Source organism: Sander vitreus, chromosome 22 (assembly GCF_031162955.1).
Source record: "Sander vitreus isolate 19-12246 chromosome 22, sanVit1, whole genome shotgun sequence".
NCBI lineage: Eukaryota > Metazoa > Chordata > Actinopteri > Perciformes > Percidae > Sander > Sander vitreus.
The window spans coordinates 11,633,084-11,656,675 of NC_135876.1; the positions used below are offsets into that span (position 1 = coordinate 11,633,084).

Below are 23,592 nucleotides of genomic sequence, written 5' to 3' on the forward strand. Positions count from 1 at the left end.
ACCTGGCTGTAATATCAGACACTGTAAATCATTAAACATTGTGTTTTTCCTCAATATACTGCACTGTACTGTAATTTATGCAATGTGGTTGTATTTTCCTTTTCTTTTAGTGAAAGAGGCTTGATTTGTGGTCATCTGCCACCTCACTATTTTCTTAATCCTATTGCATATACACTAAAGGGTGCGTCTAGGCTCTTCAAGAATAATCACTATGAAGAAAGTAAATGTATGCTGTAACAACTGACTTCCTTTTTCTACTGGCCAGATTAACTGTGATCTTTAACGAACTACTGGCAAGACAAAGAACATTGACACCTTTATCAGGGCTGTTACGAGACAAAAGATTAGGAGTTGACGTTGAGGACATTTGCTGTGTGTTTGTTCTCAAATTCTGGGTTGTCTGATAACGCAGTAGAAAGTCAGTATGGATGAAAAACAAAAGGAAATCGATGGAAAAGAACAGGCACCTGGAGGAGAGAAGCATGTGCAGCAAGTCACATAAAAAAAAAAAAACTAAAACCATAACGCATAAAATATTGTAAGGCTGCGTTCACAATGCTTGCGACGGCCGTCAGACGGGCCGGCAGGTCTTTCCATTCATTTTGGATGGAGGTAGTGCGTTTCGGCTGCGACAGGGGTTGCCGCAGGGTGGGGGGGGGGACACAAAAAGTTTAGACCGACTCAACTTTTGAGAAACGCAACCCCACGTCACGCTGCTGTGGCCAGTCATGTATGTGTGTTTTGAGCCATGGTTTGAGGTGGTGTGAGATTCCCGTACAGTAAACAGTAAACATCACTGCCTTTATCGCTGCCACAAGAAAGTTTTAAAACATTACGAGGGTAAAAAAAACAAAACACAAGCACTGAACTGTCTGGGAGTTTGTGTAATAGCTGAATGTTTCCTGCAACAACAAAGTGCTCGTCTCTCTCTCTCTCTCTCTCTGTCTCTGTCTCTCTCTCTGTCTCTCTCCCTCTCTCTGTCTCTCTCTCTGTCTCTGTCTCTCTCTCCCTCTCTCTCCCTCTCTGTCTCTCTGTCTCTCTCTCTCTCTCTCTCTCTCTCTCTCTCTCTCTCTCTCTCTCTCTCTCCCCCCGTGAAATAAGCTGCCTTCAAGTGTTCAGTTCAGGTGGAAACGTCAATCTATGAACGATCTGACCGAAAACAGTAATTGTGAAATGTAAAGTCTACACAACAGGACGTCACACAATCTCTCTTGCGCTTCATTTGATTATTTGAATGCAAGACAAAACAACAAAAGAAATTCCATTTTATAATAAAGATTGGCTAAGACTTGTTAAGATGGAATATGAATGTGGAAATCAACATTTTATGCAGGCTCTTGCACACACAGTGGTCCTCGGACTGGAACGTGCAGTCACTCGGCTCTTTGAAGTAAAGCATCAGTCCCCTTGGCCTCTGGGTCCTGGCGTCGTGCTGTCCACTCTACCTGCCCACAATGTTTATCCAGCACTGGTCAGATGTTTACCCTCCTGAAGAAGTTTTCACATCAGAAACACAGGCGTACGCACAGAAATAGAACAGGGTCAGCATGGGTTCTGGCTTTTCAGATGTGTGCTGAATTCCTTTATTTGTTTTATCAGGCCAGTGCTGCTAAGTCTCCAAAAATGTCTGTTGATGGTATTTTCAGAGGCCAGCGCAGAAGATTATTCAATGTGACAGTTAAATGTGCCCGAATTTAGTTAATATGTAGTCTTTTGTAGCTTGTTGACGCTTGAACTGATTTCACCCATATTGAACTCGTTATGTAACCACTTAAAATGACCCTCTGATGCTTAAATTCCATATTTTTACTTTTTATAAGATGGCCAATGGCACTGACTTCAGAGGGCTGGTCCAGCATTGAGCGAGTGACTCATCACAGCCTATCTTTACCCAAGTGTCTCTGTCAGGTCCATCTGTCCGTCCAGCATTGGGGTTTTGCACTGTCTTCCAGCACTTGGCAGGAAACTATGATATCTTCCTGGAAAAAAAATAGTTTGTTTGAAAAAAACATTTTTAACTCTGTATGCACTCTCTAATTTGGGTGTGTGTGTGGCGGGAATTTAGGGCTGACCACAATTTGGCCATGGAGGCCCTGTATCAAGGGTAGCTGAGCTCTCTCCCCTCTGGCTGGAAGGTCCGTAAACTCTATCTGAACTCAGGGATAGAGCTGTGTTGTAGTAGGGGAACTAGTGCAATAGGTATACATGTGACTGTCTAAATGCAGCTGTGTGTGCATGCACTATTTATGTTTCTACAGTACGTGGCTCTAATTGTATGTGCGTGACTCCAAAGCCAAATGAGTCTCAAGGTATAACACCAACAAGGTATTGAAGGTAAGCATGTTTTCACTGGTGTTGACGGACTCCTTTTGGTTTCAAAGGTGACCTCCTGTGTTTCTTTTTTCCTGTCACTTTTCCAATTTTCTCTCCTCTTTTTCACCTCCCTGTTTCCTACTCCCTGTCCTCAATAGACTTCCAGGCCCTGCTTGACTGCTACCGACAATCCTTTGCCTGTGTGTTTCAACCTCCCTTTCCTTTTGCAAAGTAATCTAAACTGATGCCACATCTCTCTCTGTTTCTCTCTCCTTGTTTCTCCTTCAGGAGTTGATCCCACTCATCTTATGTACCGCCTGCCTTCACCCAGAGCCTAAAGAGAGAGACCAGCTCCTCCACATCCTCTTCAACCTAATCAAGAGACCAGATGATGAGCAGAGGTTTGTGTGTTTCTGTGTGTGCACAGACAGAACAGTATGCAATATGCATTATGCTGGCTGATCGACTTTCTACTGAGGATTGTTTAGCCCCAAGATAGACAACTATGACTTTATTTAGCAGTCTCTCATATGTTTCTCTCTCTCTGTGTGTGTGTGTGTGTGTGTGTGTGTGTGTGTGTGTGTGTGTGTGTGTGTGTGTGTGTGTGTGTGTGTGTGTGTGTGTGTTTAAGACAAATGATCTTGACAGGGTGTGTTGCGTTTGCAAGGCACGTGGGTCCCACACGTGTCGAGGCTGAACTACTTCCTCAGTGCTGGGAACAGGTACAGTGCATACACTGCAGGTGGCCTTTGTTATTGAATATGCTTTTGCAGATTTTCTGCAGTGGTAATACGAGGGCTTCACCCACACAAATGCAGTACTTGCCCAAGTTGACTTTTTATTTATTGTGTCATTTTTTGTTTTTGAGGTTGTTTTTTTTCCCCTTAAGCCTTCTGTGACACTTAATTTCCACTTCACGGGGGATGTTTCTCTGTTCTATTTCAGTACAGAGACTAGAGCAATAATATTAACCATGGCTATTTTTGTTTTTGTTTCCCCTTTGTCGCTTACGTATGTAGATTTGACAAAAAAGGACATTAGTACTAACGAAAAATTATTGTTTTTGCAAGAAATGTTCAAAGTTCTAATGCAAAAATATTTCATTGTGCAATATATTAGAAACAAATCAGAGTTGTGTCTTGTATTTAGTGAGCATGCCATTCAATGTTGTTGTAATTGCATGTTCTGACTGAAAATCACTATCATTACCTCCATGGTGTCCCTGACTTATATGTGATAGTGGTCTTGTTTTCCTTGTCACCTCATGCAACACATTTATGGGAACAACAGCTGCCAGAAGTTTGGAGGCTGAGAAAGACCAATAGCGGTTTCCACAGGGTCAGCATGTTGATGATATTCAAGTTGTTTCCATTCCATGGTGGCTGCCCTCCAGTCTACTTCTCCCCTCCTTTCAACTTTTGTTCCTGTATTTCTTTTAACACTTTTCCCTTGAAATCTTTCACTTTTCTTCTACAGATTAACCACAAATATCCAGAGAGGAGATTGTTAGTGGCAGAGTCCTGTGGAGCATTAGCACCATACCTGCCCGTAAGAGCAAATTGTGCATACGGAATTAAGAAGAGATTTTACATGAAATATAGATTAATCAAAATATAAATGAGCTCTCTATCCATCTTGCTTTCTGTCTCTGCAGAAGGAGATCCGTAGCTCCTTGGTGTTGTCCATGTTGCAGCAGATGCTCGCTGAGGATAAGGCTGACATGGTCAGAGAGGCTGTGGTCAAGAGTCTTGGTATCATCATGGGTTACATAGATGACCCTGACAAGTACTCCCAGGTATGTGTGTTATGAGAGGAAAGTGTGTCAGAATGCACAGGTAAAGTGTTCAACTTTTTACATACGTTACAGCATCAATGTAAAAACAAACAAAAAACAGTAAAATAGCCTCAGGGGTTAACTTTGCTGTTCCTGTAAAATGCTCAAATCTAATGTAAATCTTCATGCTCATCTCCTGCACATAAATGTGTGTCTTCCAGGGTTTTGAGCTGATGCTGCTGTCACTTGGGGACCCATCAGAGCGGGTGGTCAGTGCAGTCCACCAGGTCTTCATTCCTGCCTTTGCTGCCTGGACCACAGAGCTGGGCACCCTGCAAACTGCACTCATCCCTTCTCTGTTGGCACGTATAGAGAAACTACTTATGGTAAGTGCCTGTGTACATGTACTGTAACTTCATGGCTGGACCTTAAACCTTTCTGGAGCCTTTCTCCCCCCCTCCTGATAGTAAAACATTGAGTTTGTTGAGCCAAAGACATCCAAATGATGTGTACAACACTGTATGTTCAAGACCTGTGATGAGACAAATGAGAGGGAAAGAATATTCAGAGCAAATGTGTGAAATTATAGCAACGTGCTTTAAATATGTACCAGAAAATCATGGTTAATGTAGGTAAACATTGTAAGGAAACTATCCAATACTACAGGCAATGGCCCTCATTTATCAACCTAACCTAGAAACCAGCGCAGATATGAGCGCAGAAATCATCTTACGACAGGCTTCACATGTGATTCATGAAACGTTCGTATCACACCAATCAGAGCGTAAGAATGGTCGTACATTGATAAATGCAGCGGCTGGAAACGATCGTAATTTAAATATCACGCCCCAGTATATTCTGGGTTTTGAGGCCTCGCCCCTACAATTTACGACATGGCGAGACGTAATCCGGCTAAGAAGCGGCACTTTTCAGAGGTGGAGATTGAAACCCTGATATCTCAGGTTCATTTGCACTAACGTGTACTATTTGGCAGCCTGAAAACTGGTATTAAAGGCTGTAGAAAGAATGTGGAATGGAAAGAGATCACTGATGCGGTCAACAGTGTTGCCGTGGTAAATCGGACTCCAGCTGAAGTTTATTTAATTTATACATCCTTGACATATGTATGCTACAGTCCTAATAGTAATATACAGGCTTATATTGCAATCTCTTAGGCCTACACCTACCTATATTTAAATAAACACACAGTAGCGGAGTTTATGCAGTGTCTTTTATTTTACTCATGTTTTTTTCATGAGTCAGTGCCAGGCAACAGCTGTGAGGGAGAGCGTGTCCTCCGCCCCCCGTGCAGGACCACCACCCCGACCCTGTCTCCTGACGGCAGAGGGGCTGGAAAAACAAGCCGAAATATTTCAATGGCAGAAATAAGTCGTTCACTTGTGGCCATCAACACTTTAAAAGAGAAACAAACACCTGAAGAATAAATAAAAATGTTGTGCATCGTCGTGTTTCCTGTATTGAATATCATTGCCAAACATAACACTATACCTTTTAAAAGCGAGGAATAATATCCTGTCTCCTTCGTATAGCCCCCAGTTGGGGCTGTGCTGGGCACTGCTCTTTGGGCATCAGGTCATCTGGCTCCATCTCTACATTTATGGCACCCTGTTTTTCTGCTCGATGATGTGCAGAACCCCACAGGCTAAACAATGTTGCAGACTTAGGGTCCCCCCCGCTGATGACGTGTGCACTGTTGTACCGGCGCATAGAGGTCTTCTAAAAGAGCCAGATCTGCCATTGCTGATAAGTGATCAACTGATGACTTCTCCTTCTCCTGTTAAACTGATTATATGCTGCACCGCAAGTCCACACTGACTCGAAAAGTTGCGTACACAAGTTCAGACCACACGTGAGGTTTTATCGCAGCCTACACTCGCGTTCAAATTGATCATTGCCTTGCTTTGCGTAGGAATCGGCGTACGCCCGTCCTACGCCTGTTTTAGGTCGTACGCACGTTTCATAAATGAGGGCCAATGTGTATTTTGGAAATGTGTATATTCTACCCTATAAAGAAGTCTGGATGAGCACACCATATGAATAGCCCGTTGTCCTCCTTGATCCCTCTCATTACTACATACTAATGCAATCTACAAAAGCATTAATGTTGTGTTGATGGTACATATACATAACAACACTTTATTTCCAAGCTACAGATTTTGGCACCACACAAACAATTAGTTGCACTTCCTCACTTTTGCTTTCTTTATTTCTCTTCTGCCTTTTTTACCTCCCTCTATACTTCCCTCTTTCTGTAGCAAGGAGAGCATGGTCTGGATGAACACAAGCTACATGTGTTCCTGTCGGCCCTGCAGTCTCTCACCCCTCCTCTGTTTGCTGTGGTGCTGCAGAGCGCACCATTCACCAGCAGAGCCAAAGTCACCGGAGACATACCTGCAATAGAGGGTAGGACACACACACACACACACACACACACACACACACACACACACACACAGAAGTAACAAGCTGAAGTAGCAATTGTGAAAGCGGTACTTTTCCTGAGTTTCTATTCTGTTCCTTTGTCTTTGGTCCTGCAGTGACCCGGTTCCCCAGGCCAGCTTCTCCCCTCCAGGACGTGGCGACCATCATCGGCAGCAGGGAGATGCTGAGTGCCCTGCTGCTACTCTACGACTACCAGCTAGAACATGAAGGAACCACCGGCTGGGACAGCCTGTTATGGGTGGTCAACCAACTGTGAGAAATGCACACATCCACCCACACATCCAAGTCATATATATACAGTATACACAGACAGCTTTGTACATGATATCACAAAAGCATACACAAACAATCACGCACCCTGCTCTGCTCTGTCTCCAGCCTCCCACAGCTCATAGAGATCGTGGGTCGTATCAATGTGACATCATCGACCTGCGTACATGAGTTCTCTCGCTTCTTCTGGAGGCTCTGTCGCACCTTCGGCAAGATTTTTACCAACACTAAGGTAGAACCATATGACTCTAGGGCTGGGTACCGAATTCTATACTTTTTAGGCACCGACCGAATTGCCTCTAAAGTACAGAGTATCGAAAAATGCCTTGTTATTCAATTAACCAATTTCAATACCTAAGGAGTAAATCTCCTCAGCGTCAGTAAGCCAATAAGCATGCAACATGCATCTACCAAGATCTAATGTTTGTGATTGGCTATCTAACGTTGCACGTTCACGTTCATATGAAAGAATTTATGCACCTCTGATCTAGGGAATAATGAAAGATCAAATGAGCATCTGATTTAAAACATAGCTGTAGTGACTTTATTCTGAACAGTAGTATTAAAGAGCGGACAGTGGACTGTGTATTTATCAGGGGTTTACTTTGAGTCTGAGTCCAGTGGTTGTTACCACTGTGCCTCTCTCTGAGCTTGCAAAGATACTCATCAAAAATCCATGTGAGGTATTGAGAACTGTACAACTGTAAGATAGTACTTTGCAGTAAATGTCAATGATATTTATAAATGTAGTGATGACATTTTCTTTATCCTCATGACCCTTATAGGTTAAACCACAGTTTCAAGAGATCCTCCGACTATCTGAAGAGAATGTTGGTGAGTGCAGATTAAACCTACACATGCACACACAGATGTGCATTTCTTGTAAGATGTTCTCAGCTCTCTCAAGAGAATGTTGGTAGGTGGAGTTCAGGCGCAGACAGTGTTGATGTAAACAAGCTATTTGGAGTCAGTTATGGGTGTTCCCCTCTTCTTTTTTTTATGTATTCCGGACATGTTTCTGTAGTTATAAGAGGTGCTTGGTCTCAACTGGCTGCCAAGTGATTTAGCTTTGGTATTGTGGCCATTTATGAAATGTGTTTTGTACTGGGTCCTAGTCTGTGTTTATGTCATTGTGACCTTTCATGGCAGTCATCCTTTTCAGTAGATTTTTGTAAAACCACAAGGATGTAATGCATACTAGACACATTGTTACAGACACAGTCATGCTAACAAATGCCTAGCACAATATACTAGACTGTACCTTACCTAATCATGTCCTGTCATGTTTAAATGTACATTGGTGTATTTGTAATTTCCCTGATTAATTGGGCAAAGCAGATAATGGTAATTCACATGCTATAGGGTTAGGGTTAGTTAATGTTAATGATTAACTGTTCAACTGTTAACCGGCAGTAAGAATTTTGACCAATTAATCAGATAAACGGTTAAAAAACAATATCATTAAAACAAAAATAAAGAAGTTATTAAAGTAGTTAAATAGGCTATACAATCAGTTTTTTAACTGCTAGTCATCTTACTATTGCTAACTTTGCACTAGGAAGAGAGCTACGTGACACATGCCACTATATCAATGAGGACTGGCAGGTTAAATCGGCCGTGCGTGCGTGTGACCCAAAATTCTGCATACAGGGAAATGTTTACCTATTTTTTTTCTGGTTTTCTTCCTCTGTCAGATGTTTCAGCAGGGAACGATATTCTCACTAAAGCTACAGTCCCCATCTATGCCACTGGAGTGCTTACTTGTTATAACCAGGTAAGTTAATAGCAGATTTCAGCCAAATAATAGTCATCAGTGTTTTTTTTTGTTTTTTTTGGGGGGGGGGGCAGACCTGCTCCCACTGCTAAAAAAAATCCTAAAGGAAACATTGCAGTCATACCATGTATTGCTTTTGGTGTTTTGCTAAATAATTTCCTCTAATAGTTAGTTGATGTGTTGAGTATTTTTGGCCCCTATTCTTTCGTGTATGTCATAGTATGTAGAGTGTGAACCACATTACATTTTGGTTAATTTGTCTTAAAATTGGGAAATTCCACTTAAACGAAACTAAAAAGACATCAAGCCACCACATGTTTTTGTTTTGATTTTAGGTTCACAAAATGTATTTATAAATACATTTGTAAATTAATTTACCTTTCAACACAACACTTCCAACAAAACATTGTTCAGAGCAACCCATTCCAACTCATGTTGACAAAAGATTTTATGCTGTCCCCAAATACTCTAACTGATCTGTAAAAATGTGCACACATATGTACATATTATAATGTAGATGTTAATGTATTTGTTGCCTACATGATGTAACTGATAAGCATTCTATGATTTCTGTTCAGGATGAAGATCGCAAGTTGTTGGTGGGTTTCCTAGAGGATGTTATGACAACCCTGTCTCTGTCCCATGCACCTCTTGACAGCCTGAAGGCCTCCTTTGTAGAGCTGGGGTGAGACACATACACACACACACACATACACACACACATACACACACACACACACACACACACACACACTAAACATTCCTACGTTATCAGTGGACTATCATTCTAAACTACGAAAGTATGGACAAATGTTTCTGGTCATTTTAAAAAGAAAAAAAAATGAAATGAAACATTTTTGTTTTTTAGGTCTTTTTTTAAATAATATAATATTAATGTTGTTCACCCAAACAAATATCCGTGCAACAAATGGCATAATCTTTGAGAAAAACCGATGCTGACACACATAAAAGCTGATCAATTCTGGTAGCCGATATGTTAATAACTATATCAGCAAAGCAAGTATCAAAAAGACAATGAATTAAATGAAAACTATTACAGATGGTTTCAAACCAATTGTAACATGCTTGAGTAATGTGTAGAGGGATATTTCACTGTTGAAAAGATAAATATATCTTTAAATTGGGTCACTTATGTAGTAGAAATGTGAATTTTCTTTAGAAATTGGTGGCTTCTAGGCCGAGAAAAAGACAGAAAATGTGTTTTTGGCTCATGTGGATGAAAGACGACAAATCCCAGAATGCACTTGCTTCGCTGCTTTAGAGTCTACTCCCAAGCCACGCCTACCGTTTACAGACAGACAGACGGTCAACTCAACTCAAGTGTGTTTTATTGTCATTTCAACCATATACACGAAACAACGTTTCACCGTGGCTCAAGTGGTGTTACACATTTAAAATATATAAAAACGACATACGAAACGGGCTACATTTAGCGCACACACATTATAGGTTCCGTTCAGCTAACGCATACTAGCATTAGCGCTTGGTGGGCTGTAAACACTGAGTATAAACACAGCCGTAAATTTGCGTGGAATGTAGAATGGTCGGCCTTTAACAGTCACAAACTCCACCAGCAGTTAGTTGGATACAAGCACCCCATTTCTGCACCAGTCCGTGTTAACACAGCCAACCTCCACTAGTCTTACCTGGCGACAAAGCAGCAGGCCTGGTAGCTGGATAGTCGGTTACATTGTTGTTCAGCCATGTTTCCACAACAACAAAAACACAGCAGTCTCTGAACTCGCGTTGGGAGTTTCGTTGAAGTTGGATGTAGTCCAGTTTGTTGTCTAATGAGCAGACACTTGCAAGCAGGATTGATGGAACAGGTGGCTGGCTAGCGTTAGCTTTCCACCTAGCTCACCTCGAACTCCTGCACACCGCTGTCGAGGTCCCTTTTCCCCGGCTAGCAGCATCGGGCGACACCGCAGGCTGAGGTGCTGGTCTCCGTAGCAGGCGAAGCTCGCATAGTGTGTCTAGTATTCCGTCTGTAATAAAGTTTCCTGTATATTCTCTGATCTGTACCAATGTATCCCGGTGGTACACATGTGTGGTAGTTTGAATGCACATAATTGTTGTAAAAGTTTTCTGCTGAAAAGAGGGAGCCAGTTTAGCGAAGCTAGGCAAGCTTCGGGTAAAGACGACAGTCCGACCCCCTGTGGGCGGGTTGAAAACATGCGGAAGTAGCTCCTACTACTGGCTGTAGTCCATTGTCTCTGGGCAAAAAATCTTCCAGTGACGCAAAAATCGTTGTTTTCCGTCATCAGAAGACCCACAATACAGAGATCTCTGGTCTCAGCGGGACATGAGGGAGGGAAGCACGGTCATTTGAAAATACTACCGTATTTCTACTGATACAAAGCTTAATGCTAAATCAGTGAAGTATCCCTTTAATTGATGTAATATGATGGTGAAGTAAACACTATAGCAGTTCAGAGTGATGCTAGATTCAAGCTTCACACATTCACAATGTTAACAATGGTCTAGGTAATGAGTATTACAACAGCAGATTGAATAGGTTACATTTGTATTTATTTTGCTTGTGTTTTTTTTGTGATACAAAATATCTCCTCTTTTTAAAAAATATACAGAATACTTTCTTCTGGATTTCAGAAAAAAAGTCTCTCACAGTTTTGAAAGTCAGTTGTTGGTTGACAGCTGCCACAATATTACCCAGTATTTATGTTATGCTCTCTTTTCAGTGCCAACCCAGTGTACCATGAACTGCTGCTCACTGTTCTGTGGTATGGGGTAGTCCATACCTCTGCACTGGTACGGTGTACTGCAGCACGGATGTTTGAGGTAGAAAACACACACACACACACACATGTGTTTGGATTTTTTTGGTTTTTTTTTATCAGATATTGTTCACAAAAATTCTACCTTAAATTGTATTAACAATGACACATTTGTTCTTTTTTACATGTTAGCAAGACATAAGAATAAATGATTACATAGTAGTAGAATATAACACGGCTGCACAATTATGGATACAATGGTCATTTAGATTAATTTGTTGTGTTTTGTGATTATCTGTAATTATTTAATTATCCTATTAAAGCATCTAAATTTCACAATAGACAATGCATTCTAAATATAATTATACGTAGTGTATTATTGAGACAAAATTGCAGTCATACACAATTGTGCAGTCCTACATTATAGATACTATATTCATGTTTACCTTTTTGCTGTACATGTGCTAGCTCTGCTTGCTATTGCTGCTGTTTAACGTGCAATTAGTGAGTAAAGTCTACTGTAGCTTATAAGTGGACTGGTTCAAACTGTATGACTAGACCCTCCTAAGTGACATCAGACATTTCACTGTGCACTAGTCTCAGAGTGGACTACATAAATATCTGCTGCATGTCAGAGAAAGACTAAAGTCAGCAACCTGAAAGCATAATCAGAAAGAGTCCAAGGCCTGTTCCTTTTCAGTGTTGTTGGAAAGTATAATTCAATCAGAAATGTTTTCTCATGAATATTGTTTTTAACTTTTTTCAGTATTTCCAGTCTTGTTGAAATATAATACTACTACTATTTTTCAAGGGCGACAACAGTTTCCTTGTTTTTGTTCTTGCCATGTTGTCAAGGCAAAAGTCCTGGCCTAAACCACCATAACAAATCACATCTCCCCTTCCTTTTGAGATCTGTGCACACTTTAGGTCAAATATTGGAATGGGGATCTAGGTATAGCAGTAGAATCGCCCTATGTTGTTCTCAACTTGGGGGAGGAGGAGTGGTAGGCTGTATTCATGTCCCCCCCTGTTTTGTGAAGTACTTGCCCTTTCCCAACACACCCCACTGTCACCATTCCATAGTGACTAGCTGTCCACCATTGCTGAAACTGTGGGTTGAATTGTGGTCCTCTACCACAGATCCCAGATCAGATTTGTTTACTGTCTTACTCCAACCATTTTATCAATTTAAAGTGAATTAAATACTAATCTGACCTGGAGTCTGTGGAAAGAGATGTAAAATTATTTGTGCAGTTTAGCTATGTTGGCTTCGCCATTCCTTCTGCATACATACGTGTGTGTGTGTGTGTGTGTGTGTGTGTGTGTGTGTGTTTTTGTGTGTGTACACACTTGCTCGATACATGCAGTTCCGTGCCTTGCAGCTATGGTTTTTGGCATTGTATATCACTTTCTTCCTATCTTTTTGTGTTTTTTTTTTTTCTTTTTCCCCTCCCCTTTTTTGTTTTGCTTCTTTTTTTCCCTCCCTTTTCTCTCTATCTATTGGCGGTGTTGCTCGCTCTTGTCCCAATGCCCCGCCCACTTCTGTGACATCACGCCTGGCTCTGTCCAATCCGAACAGCTGCTCGTGAAGGGGGTGAATGAGACGCTGGTAGCTCAGAGAGTGGTGCCGGCTCTCATCACACTGTCTTCCGACCCTGAAATGTAAGTGGAACAACAACAAAAACAACAATAAACCGCGCCGCGTCTCTCTCCCCCCTTCTCTTTGCCGCCTGAGAACTATCACAGTGAATCAAATCTGTATCTGACAGGCGCAAATCCAGCACAAAACAATTTCTCAAGACACTAACTTCATTGATAAATAATTTATTCCATTTGATATCAACTTTTTACAATTTCAGATTCTTCATGTTCTCCATATAATTCTCCTTTCAAATGGCATAGTTGTCAGTGGTTGTGTGGAGTTGCTCCTGTGTAGGTATAGGCTGGGCCATGGGGTGGTTTATCAGCACAACCCCTGTTAACCCTAACACTTTGCATGTTTGCATCACTAATCCACGCTAGCTCTCATCAGTCTGCAATACTAACCAGTTCAGATTTGTGCGTGCACATTGCTTGCATTCGTCAATAGCACAGTCCAAGCATGCTCATCTGTAACCCGCACCCTCTTCCTCCTCAGCCAACTCCGGTTAAGCAGGGCCCCTCCTCCTGACCGATCTGTCAGCTAGTGGTTGGTTATTTTCACCCCGTCTTTCTCAGTTTTATCCTGTCACTCTATTTTCCCCCTCGTTCTCCCTCTCTATCTTGCATATCATCTTTACCTCCTCTCCCCCCCCATCCCCCCCTCTATCTTTCCCTCCCTCCTCCTGTCTCTGTCTCCTCCCACCCTGCCTCTTCCTCTCTCTCATCCTGCTCTGTGGTGGGTTTGCAGTTGGTTCTCCGAGGCATGAGTGAAGCATTAGTAGATCGCCGTGCGGCTCCGGCCCTTATAACTCTGTGCAGTGGGCCTGAATTGTGAGTCATTCGACACAAGAAAACCTCTCTATAAACATTGTCATTTTGTGGGCTGCATCCTTACAGTGTGAAGCAGTGTCCTCCTAGAAATGTGTCTCACTGAGCTTGAATGGGCACTAAAACAAAATCTCTTGTGACAACAAAGCCCTTCAGTACATCTGAGGGTAAATCAGAGGCAGCTTCATTAACCACCACAACTATGTAATGGGAGAGGAGGTTAGAGCCTGATGTAATTTGCCTCTCTTCTTGTATCCTGTATCATCCTTCACTGATCCTCTGATCTGGAGCCCCACTGGTTGGCTACAACATTTTAAGTTGGATGAAGATTTTAATCTCCCCTAGTTTGATCTTGTGGCACACATTTGTCCTTTTAATTGCAGTATAAACATGCGATGCTTCGACAGTTGTTCAAAGATTAGCTCTTCTACAAGCAAAAAGAAAACCCTTTGGGCTGCCAGTGTACATCTGGCTTTCATGATTGTGATTAGACAAGATGATGAAATTAGTGCCAACACTGTTGGAATGCAGCCCTTCTCATCTCATTCTCTGTATTGAAATTCACATGCTAATGGGTACACACTTGACCCGACTTGTAGATTCAACATATATTTATTTTAAAATTGTACCATTTTTGGCATGGTATCCTTCATGTATCTTGCTGTGTCCATGATCAGCGGACTATAGAGTTCAAGATGGCTCAAGTGTATCTTTTGGCCTTTCCTGCTCCTCCTGACAGTGGAATGATTATCTAACATCACCCTACCAGCACCCATTAATCTTGCTTATCACAGTTCACAATAATCACTGAATAATGTAAGGTATTTTTTTTATTATGCATTATTATGTTTTTGTATTTTTCATTAAAAAAAAATGTTTTAGCTTTTATTGGGATTGTTAGCTCAAGAATAATGTGATGAATATTCTTTAAAGCTCTAATCTAGGGTTCAATGTAGATCAGGGTCAAATTATTATTAGCAACATTTAGCTAGTTTTATGTTATAGAGAATTCTAATATGAGGAAGGTTTTGAAACATATGTCATTTTGTGTACTAAGGATCAACCGATACTGTTTTTTTAAGGCCAATACCGATTATTGAGTTAATGAAACCGATAACCGACATTTGGAGCCGATATGCATTTATAGTGAAAATGAAAATCTTAAAGTCAAAATTAAGATTTTGGAATGTTAGAAACTCCAACACAAAACTTTGTTTAAATGCTTTAAGCAAGTATTTAATAAAATTGGAAACTTTCAACATAATACACAGTAAAAGATAGTCAGATAGTGTTGTGGGCGGGACATTAAGTCAGACTCAGTGGTGAGTGAAACCAAAGCAGAGGGACAGACACAGAGCTGTAGCGGAGCCAAAGTAGCACACTTTTTAATTAATTACCTTTATCGGTTATCAGGCAAATAAAACACAAATATCGCTCTATATCCCTATAGACGATATATATTGTGTACCTTTTTATATCTTTGATGGGTCAATTGATTGGCCAGATTTTAAGAAAATAACAGATCTAAATAGGTCAATGGAAATCAGATGATCATCTTTACAACTGCCTAGTCAAATATATCATTTCATTTATTTATTTATCTCGAACGATCAACAATGATGCAAGACAAAACACACATTTTTTTTTAAACCATAAAAAAACACAAACAAAATAAAAATATAAAAGGATTAGTTTGAGAAGGAGCAGGCGGAAGCAAATAGCTTATTTGGTCCTGCCCCTTATTTCACAAAATCATATTATTACAAAGTAAATAGATATGCAAATACAGCATACAATCTTTCAGTCTTACAATAACTAGCAACAATACAACAATACCTTTTTTAAATTACAGTTCCGTTCCTGTGTTTTGGTCTATTTTTTGTATTGGTAAAGTAATGATTTCTTTAATCTATTTTTGAAATATAAACTTAGTAGATCAACAAGGCTGTTGGCTGTTACTGTATGGCTCTCCACTACATGAGCAACCAACTCAGTCATCACTGTGGTTACTAGCATTACTAGTCATTACTATGTAATCGCTATAGTTGGATAAATCCTAGAACATGTGTAAACCAAAGTAGTACTATCTCTTTGTGGTTTTAGAATTAATGCTTACTGGGCACTCGAAAGAAAACAACATAATTCCTGTCAGTTTGACTCAGTAACACGATTTGAAAAATCTGAAAATAGCCCCAGGAAACCTGATTGAGGCTTCCCTACTATTGACGTAACCTGAGGCCATCTAAGTTGTGGTTGATGTGGTTAAACAATCCCATGATTTAAACCTTTTCAAATGAATCTGCAAATGGTGTGCAGATAATATTTAACTAATTCTGATTCCTGCTTAAAGGCATTCTTATTGAGAAATTGGAGAATGCCTAAAATAGTGATACAGTGACTATGAATGGTTAAACCATTGTCTTGCTCTCCTGCTGCTTTTAGCTCAGTGAGGATATCTACTATCCCTGCCTTTGGTACCATCATGGAGACAGTCACACAGAAAGAGGTAGGAAACTGACTGCACACATGGCTAATATGCTGGAGATGAATTTATTTAAATAAATAATGTGACAAATCACTATAAAACATGTACCGACATACTTTCTGTGCGTGTGTGCAGCTGCTGGAGCGTGTAAAAATGCAGCTGGCATCATTCCTGGAAGACCCTCAGTATCAAGATCAGCACTCTTTGCACATGGAGATCATCAGGACGTTTGGAAGGGTTGGACCTAATGCAGAGCCACGCTTTAGAGATGAGTGTAAGGACACAAATACATTTTAAAAAAGATCCCAATAGTGAACTAAGTCTAATCTATTTCTTTTTATTGGACTCTGCCTCTCATGTGCACTAACCTTTTGTCTGTATTTTGTTTTTATTCCTCCAGTCGTGTTACCGCATCTTCACAAGCTTGCGCTGGCTAACAACAGCCAGACGGTGGAGAGCAAGAGGATTGACATCGCCACCCAGCTGTTTGAGGCCTACAGTGCCCTCTCCTGCTGCTGTATCTTTCTATAGGTCAAACCTAATGGTCTGTGTAAGCGGGCCATACACTGGTCAGCTTGGATTTACCTCCTCTAGGAGGACTTTTATTTAAAGTCCTGATACTAGCTATATACTTATAAGTTAACAGCCAGATAACCTTGTGAAACTTAAGGGGGAAGAAATGTGCAGTTCCCTTGTCAGCTCACACATACTTTTTTATGTATTTCCGAAGGATTTACTAGAAATCTGTGTCATGGTTGGCTTGGGTTCAGGGTTAGCTGTCGTAACTGTGAGTCAGTGGGGAGGCCTGTTGCAGTAAGCTAGCTGCACTGGTTAGAGGTGCTCCTGAATGTGCCTGTATAACTGTGTGGTATGTATCAGCGTGGCCCCGGTGCCTGAGTTTGTGGTTCACTGTATGTGTTGGCAGAGTTTGCCTGTCATTTGGCAGGAGGAGAAAGGGAAAATAAGCTGCCACCATTTTGGGGCTAGAGGTAATTACAGGGCTGTTTGAGCAAAGGAAAGGATGAGAGAGAGGGAGAAAGCGCGTGAGAGGAGGGAGGGACCGAACATCAACTTCAATTGTTTGTAACAGTTCCCTGGATAGAACTCACGTTTACATTACCTCTGCTCTGTCTCTTTCACCCTTCTCTTCTGTGATTGTTTCTCCTCTTACTGTTTCCCTTTTCTCACACTCATATTCCTCTCTCTACTCTTCTCGGTCAACCCCACTTGACACACACACACACACACACGCACACACACGCACGCATGCATACATACACATGTAGAGGACAGCTGGTCTGAGGTTCATTCCTGTGGATCTTTGTCAGGCTGTGATTTGACAGTGCAGTAGTGTCCAGGAGGTATAGCCCTAACCTCAGAGGCTTTACCTCCCACTGCACTTCTGTCTCGTGTAATCAGTGGGTCAAGCTCTGAAATTGTGCATTCCCATCTCTCTCTATATATATAGATTTGTTCACTCTGTGTTGCGTATAGCTCCACTGGCTATGACAGGTGGCAGAATACGTACAATCCTGGACAAAGTACCATTGTGCTGAAAATTTGCGTTTGTGTCAAACTACTTTGGTGCCATATAGCAATACATATATGTATATGTGTGTAAATGAAAATATTTTCACTTCATTCACTGACAGATTTTCTTTTTACATTTTAAATTATCTTTAAGTAAAATCCACCCCTCTGTAATGTCTGGAAGCACTATCCCAAAAAATACTTGCAACTGCTTGGCCTTAAAAAAACACCATCTTTTTAGTTTCCATAGCTATACATGTAGTGAGAAAATCAAAAAACGTCTGGATAGATAAGGCATTACTTACATCTCCACTCTGAGATTTATACATAAGAGAGTTGTTTTTCTTTTTGTATTTTCTTACAGTGACCATGATCAGTTTAGCTCTGTAAAGCTATAAATTCAGCTATGTTCAGTTAAAAATGTGTTGTTTTTGCTGTCTTTTCTCATTAATTAAATTCCCAGATCATTTCATTTTAAAGGGAACACCCACATTTGGCTTTCTGAAATCTGCCCAGATAGTGAAAAGATAGCATTTTGATTCCTACTCTGTGAATAGTAATGCATTCATGGGGCTGCAAGGTGATTTGGATCAACTAGCATTTTAAACTGTACTAGTTTTTCATTCCAGTCCTTAACTTCCTGTGCAGTCATTTCTGAGGAGGTGATGGTCAACCACTTCCTGCCGGGCCTCAGGTGTCTTCGCGCCGACATGGAGCAACTCTCTCCTGAACACGAGGTCAGGAAACACTCCTGCGCGCAGGGGGGGGGATTCCATACACGTATTCAGACACCGACTCTAAAACTCACAATGCACGCGCGTATCGTCCGCATACTCAGGCACTGATGGGCCAGACTGTCTCCCTCTTTCTGTCTGTTTTTCTCAGGGGATCTCACATAATATTGGTAAAGACAGACAGCCTGACTCTTCACCTCTTTCTCAGACACACTCATACACACACCTCTGCCATTTTTATTTGTGTCTCAGAATCTCACGCGATCCATTTCATGTGAGCGTTTTCCCGAGGCTGACTAAGGATCAGCTGATTCTTTTCCTCTGTACACATCCGCTCTTTATGTGAAGTCTGCATACCAGATTCTAAGACAGGAATTATTTTCCAAACTGGAACTTTTAAAGCATTAAAAAACATACAAATGCATAAAAGTTCCGTTGGGACAGAATTAGACCACACGCCATCTGTCTACCACTCCAGTAGTTAAAAACACTTTTTGTAACTCATGAGATACAGGTGGTGTTTTGTTACGACAAAGAACTTTTTGTGAAGTTAACCTTTCAGTTTGATCTGTCTCTGTCATATCCTGCACAGGTTATTCTGAGTTCTATGATCAAGGAGTGTGAAATCAAGGTGGAAAACAGAGGAATGGCAGACGCACAAGGGTGAGAACATCTCATTCACACTGCCACGTCTGAAATTATTTGAAAAATATTGGTTATTATTGCATGAGAGGCAGTGACAGCAACAAGCGATGGCCTTAAAGTGGTAGTTAAGAAGAATTTGGAGGGGGAAGAAGTAGTCCTACTGTGAGGAGAGGGGGCATTTAACAGTGTTGGAACTGGGCCCATACTGTGGGTTTATCCCAATGGAAGAGGAGAACATGTAAGAGTGTTTGAACCACACTCATTATGTGGGTATCTTCACAGAGAGAGAGAGAGAGCAGAAAAATGAGGGGAGTTGTTTTGGTAAAGCTAAGAGGCTGGGACACGGGCCATACTGTGCGTTTCTTTTAAAAGATGTTTCTCCCATCTTGTCAACATGTGTTTGGCGCTCATTAAAAAGATAAGTTTGCATATACAGTATGGATGTAAGAAGTGTGTATATGTCTATTTCTCTCTGCACAAATATGCTCAGTTGTGGGTGTGTTCCACCCCAAAAACCCTCAGTTAAACTCTGAGGTTCAAAACTCTGTGCCGAGAGATTTTTTTTGTTCCTCTTTCATTTTGGTTTGTCAAGTCTTTATTTTTGGTCTGTCATGTCTTTCTTTGACTTCTCATACTATAATTGATCATTTGGATCGTTATTTTCACAGCATGTACAGCATCTTTTAAGGAGTTTTGACCCTGTAGAATGTATTTTTATTCATAGTATGAAATATTTTGGAAACCCTGATATGTTGTGGCTATCACAGCTTAGTGAAAAATGCAGTCAGAAAGACTTTGAAGTGGCATCACATACCATTGGTGTAATTCTTTGTAGCCAGTTTCCATTCCCCAGTGAATTACATTTAACATGCTTATGGATATATGAAATAGTCAAACTGGTACACAGTACACAGGAAAAGTTGAGACCTTTATGCCACAAGCCATTTTGATAACAAATTGTTAAGTGGTTCTTGTATAGAAGCCATATGATGGTGTTCACCAGTCAATGCAGTCGGAACTCCCTACATTCATTGGCTTTAGTTTAGTGTTAAGATATGATGTTTGTCTTTCTGTTGGGCAATGCAGCAGCTTGGCAGATGTTGTGACCTCCCACTGTTTCAGTCTGAATACCAGCTAACTCAAAAGAGGAACTTATGGAGTCGTTAGACTGTAAAATCAGGAGGGGCTGTACTGACAAACAGTAGTTACTCTCTAAGGAAGTAGAGTAAAGGCTGATATAAGCTCGTCAACAGATCGGGGCAGAAGTATTTTTTTCTCTACTGTTGTACTTATACTGTATTTCTGCGTGTGTCTGTCTTTCAGTCCATATATGGTAATAAGGCAGGGTTAACCTTGTTCCCTAAATTCAATGTTTACACCCTTTTTTCCCATAGCTCCATGTCCATTGCCTCCAGTTTGGTGGGTGAGGATGCCAAAACCAAGTTCCTGAGCAAGATGGGTCAGCTAACCACCTCTGGCGCAATGCTGGCCAACGTCTTCCAGAGAAAGAAGTGATCACAATGCTGACTGATCGACCACTGCAATTAGCTGATGATCCCCTGCTGTTTTCGGGAGCATTTCATTCTACTGGGGGGAAAAAAAGCATTGGTTCAGCTTTAAGTATCAGAAAACCACGTGTATTGCTTATTCAATTTCAAGAAATCAAGGTTTGCTGAAAGTTGTGTTGATTTAAAATCTCCAATGCAGCAGGACTCCATGCTCTTCAAAGATGAAAAGCAATGTTTTTTTTTTTTGCAGTGAAAGCTGAGGTTTTCCCCTCTGCTCATTTTCCTCTTCTTAATCCTTAATCATGGCAAAAGCATTGTCCAGGACTAGGGATTTGCTTTTTTTGAATCAGTGTTGTCAACATTGTCATTCCAGAAAGATGGGAGAGAGAGGAAGACACTGAACAGTATTGAGATGCACCCAAAGTGACAACAAGGGACTTGTGTCCTGGACATTTCAGGACATGAAAGTATCACAAACTTTAAATTTGATTTCAGCGCAGTACTTCTTGTGTCAGAAGAGTTCACTCTTCTCTAGGAAACAAAACTCTGCTGGATGCTGGATTTCATTTAGAATTTTAAACGACATTTTGGAGCGGAGAGTTGTGCGATAGATGCATTAACTTGCATTTGTTATAGAATAACTGAAAGACAACAAAGTGGCTCTGTTTAGAATGCCTTGTACAGTGTATCTGTACGGCTCAGAAGTATCGCATACTTGAAGCTACAAGGAAATTGTCTTGCCTTTATTTCTGTCGCTGGTTTGTTTTGACAGCTTCTATTTTATAACTTATTTATGTCTTAATGAAAAAAAAACCTTATTCCAACTTCCAAAGAAATTTGCACTTCACTTTACTATTTTGTTCTTTATTATATATATTTGTTTTGATTTAGAGTCTTATACATAATGAACATTATCACTACTGTTATTGTTTATCCGTTTTGGCAATGTGAAGTTAAAGAGAACACTGATCATAATTATTCCCTCTCTGTCCGTTGCATCTTGTCTCTGTGTTGCAGTGTCTCTGATAATTGTACCTTTTTTTCTAAAGTGGGTATTTGGTTCTTTTTTTGTTGTTGTTCTCTTTCGATATGCTCTATGAGAAACAGTAAATAACTGTATCATACACTGAACTGAAGAGGATGGTACTCATGATGTATATTTGAAATCGGTGTCATGGTGTAATAAAAGATGGAGATCAGTTGTGTACTTAAATACAGTATACTTTTGGATGCCTCTTTGAATGTCTGCATGCTTTTAGTCTTCTTGGTGTCCCAAGTTTTGATTATGGCTTATGGCTCAAAGTGTCGACAGGTGTTGAAGGTTGTAAAACAAAGTCATTGCACAGACAAACACACACTCCTGCTATCCTTGCCCCACACATTCAATCCTTTGATGTGGTCTATTGTATGCTTAGTACAACAAACCAAAGTCCATCTTAAGGGACATTCCCAACAACTTACTCCAAATAAGTAGAGAAGTAAAAGCTCAGATCTGCCGTCAAGATTGCACTCTCTCTCAGTACATGCTTTCTGTCCTTTAGTATCAATATGGTTAACTTTGGCCTAAATCATCATAAGAAGACGATCTCATTCAAAGACCTGTGCACCTCAGAAGGACCTCATAGGAATTTAACAGCAATAAAAGCACAAACCCGCTTTAAAAAACAAAATGAAGTAAATTTCAATTTCAACCTTGTGGGTTGAGCAGGCCATTGTGGAGCTGCACTCATTTAGTGGTTGAACATTACGGGAGTAAGCGAACGTCTCTTGATAAAGAACATAATTTGCATATTCGGGCTAATATTCAACACTCATCACTGATAACGTGCCAGGTGGACAAATAATATATACACGACAGGGTGGAACAAGTGTGTGTGTGTGTGTGTGTGTGTGTGTGTGTGTGTGTGTGTGTGTGTGTGTGTGTGTGTTTTCCCATTCCTGTGTGCGCGTGCCTGTGTAGCTCTACCTGTGTCTGTAGATATGTGTGTGCAGAGACAGATGCCTTGCGTTCCTAGGTGATTTGCGTTCCTAGTTTTGGTCTTTGTGTGTTCAAACAACCTACTGTTAGCCAAGACCCTTTGCTTGGCTTTTCAGCGTGGGTATACCGACATGCACATCTGGGTGTGAACCTGTATTTCTGTGTGTGTTCAAAATTCTCATTCGCATTTTTGTTTTGCGTAGAAATGGCGTCAGCAGGCAGCTCTTACTCACATTGGTGACTTGGGTGACTCACAGATCACATCTGTTTCCAAAGCAAGCAGAAGCAATGCAGATCCAACTCTAAACCCACCGGAACATGGTGGCTAAGCCTTAATGTTATTATTCCGCTCTGTTCTGTGTGTATGTGAGTGCCATATGCATGTTTTTCAGCCCTGTGTCCTTTTCAGTGTTTTAAAGGGAGACCGTGCCGAACCCTTGAAGCTTCCTCCAAAATCATGGTACCGAAACAGGCTGCGGCTGCTTTCTTTTATGGAACGAGTGTGTGTTACTTTAATGGAAACCATTCTGTGTGTGTGTTGTGTAGCCTATATGAGCTGGAATAGGCCTACTTTATGAACTTTGACTTGTTTTAAGTGATGCTAAGCAACACAACCCACACAGCCTGTGCTCTGACCCAGGTCATGTGAAGTGTGATGCTTGTAAACCAGCATGGTGTCTGCTGCAGTGGATCCAATTTCTTATACATCCAAACAAGCTACATTCCAACTTCTAAGTTTGAAGTGAAGCCTAACAGTGACTTCTCTGTTTTTTAGTTCAGTTTTGTTGTTAGGGGTCGATTTTGGTGTGAATTATTGAGGTGCGTTCAGAGTCAAGCTGAGGTTTCTGAATGCTACAGTATGAAAGTTGAATATGGCTCCTAATTGCTACTGT

General features: G+C 41.0%; 1 protein-coding gene across 1 annotated transcript in view; it reads left to right on the forward strand.

The window, feature by feature from the left end:
- relch (RAB11 binding and LisH domain, coiled-coil and HEAT repeat containing) overlaps nt 1-21,941 on the forward strand; it is a 38,565-nt gene extending 16,624 nt beyond the window's left edge. Inside the window, 19 exon segments of the mRNA XM_078281004.1 lie at nt 2,602-2,714; nt 2,945-3,035; nt 3,790-3,861; nt 3,968-4,108; nt 4,309-4,473; nt 6,364-6,511; nt 6,646-6,802; nt 6,929-7,052; nt 7,606-7,654; nt 8,515-8,594; nt 9,173-9,279; nt 11,315-11,414; nt 12,930-13,012; nt 16,262-16,325; nt 16,440-16,578; nt 16,705-16,821; nt 18,483-18,571; nt 19,161-19,231; nt 20,608-21,941. Of these exon segments, the coding sequence (XP_078137130.1) occupies nt 2,602-2,714; nt 2,945-3,035; nt 3,790-3,861; nt 3,968-4,108; nt 4,309-4,473; nt 6,364-6,511; nt 6,646-6,802; nt 6,929-7,052; nt 7,606-7,654; nt 8,515-8,594; nt 9,173-9,279; nt 11,315-11,414; nt 12,930-13,012; nt 16,262-16,325; nt 16,440-16,578; nt 16,705-16,821; nt 18,483-18,571; nt 19,161-19,231; nt 20,608-20,728 (2,031 nt within the window). The 3' untranslated portion in view covers nt 20,729-21,941.
- The last annotated feature ends 1,651 nt before the right edge of the window (nt 21,942-23,592 follow it).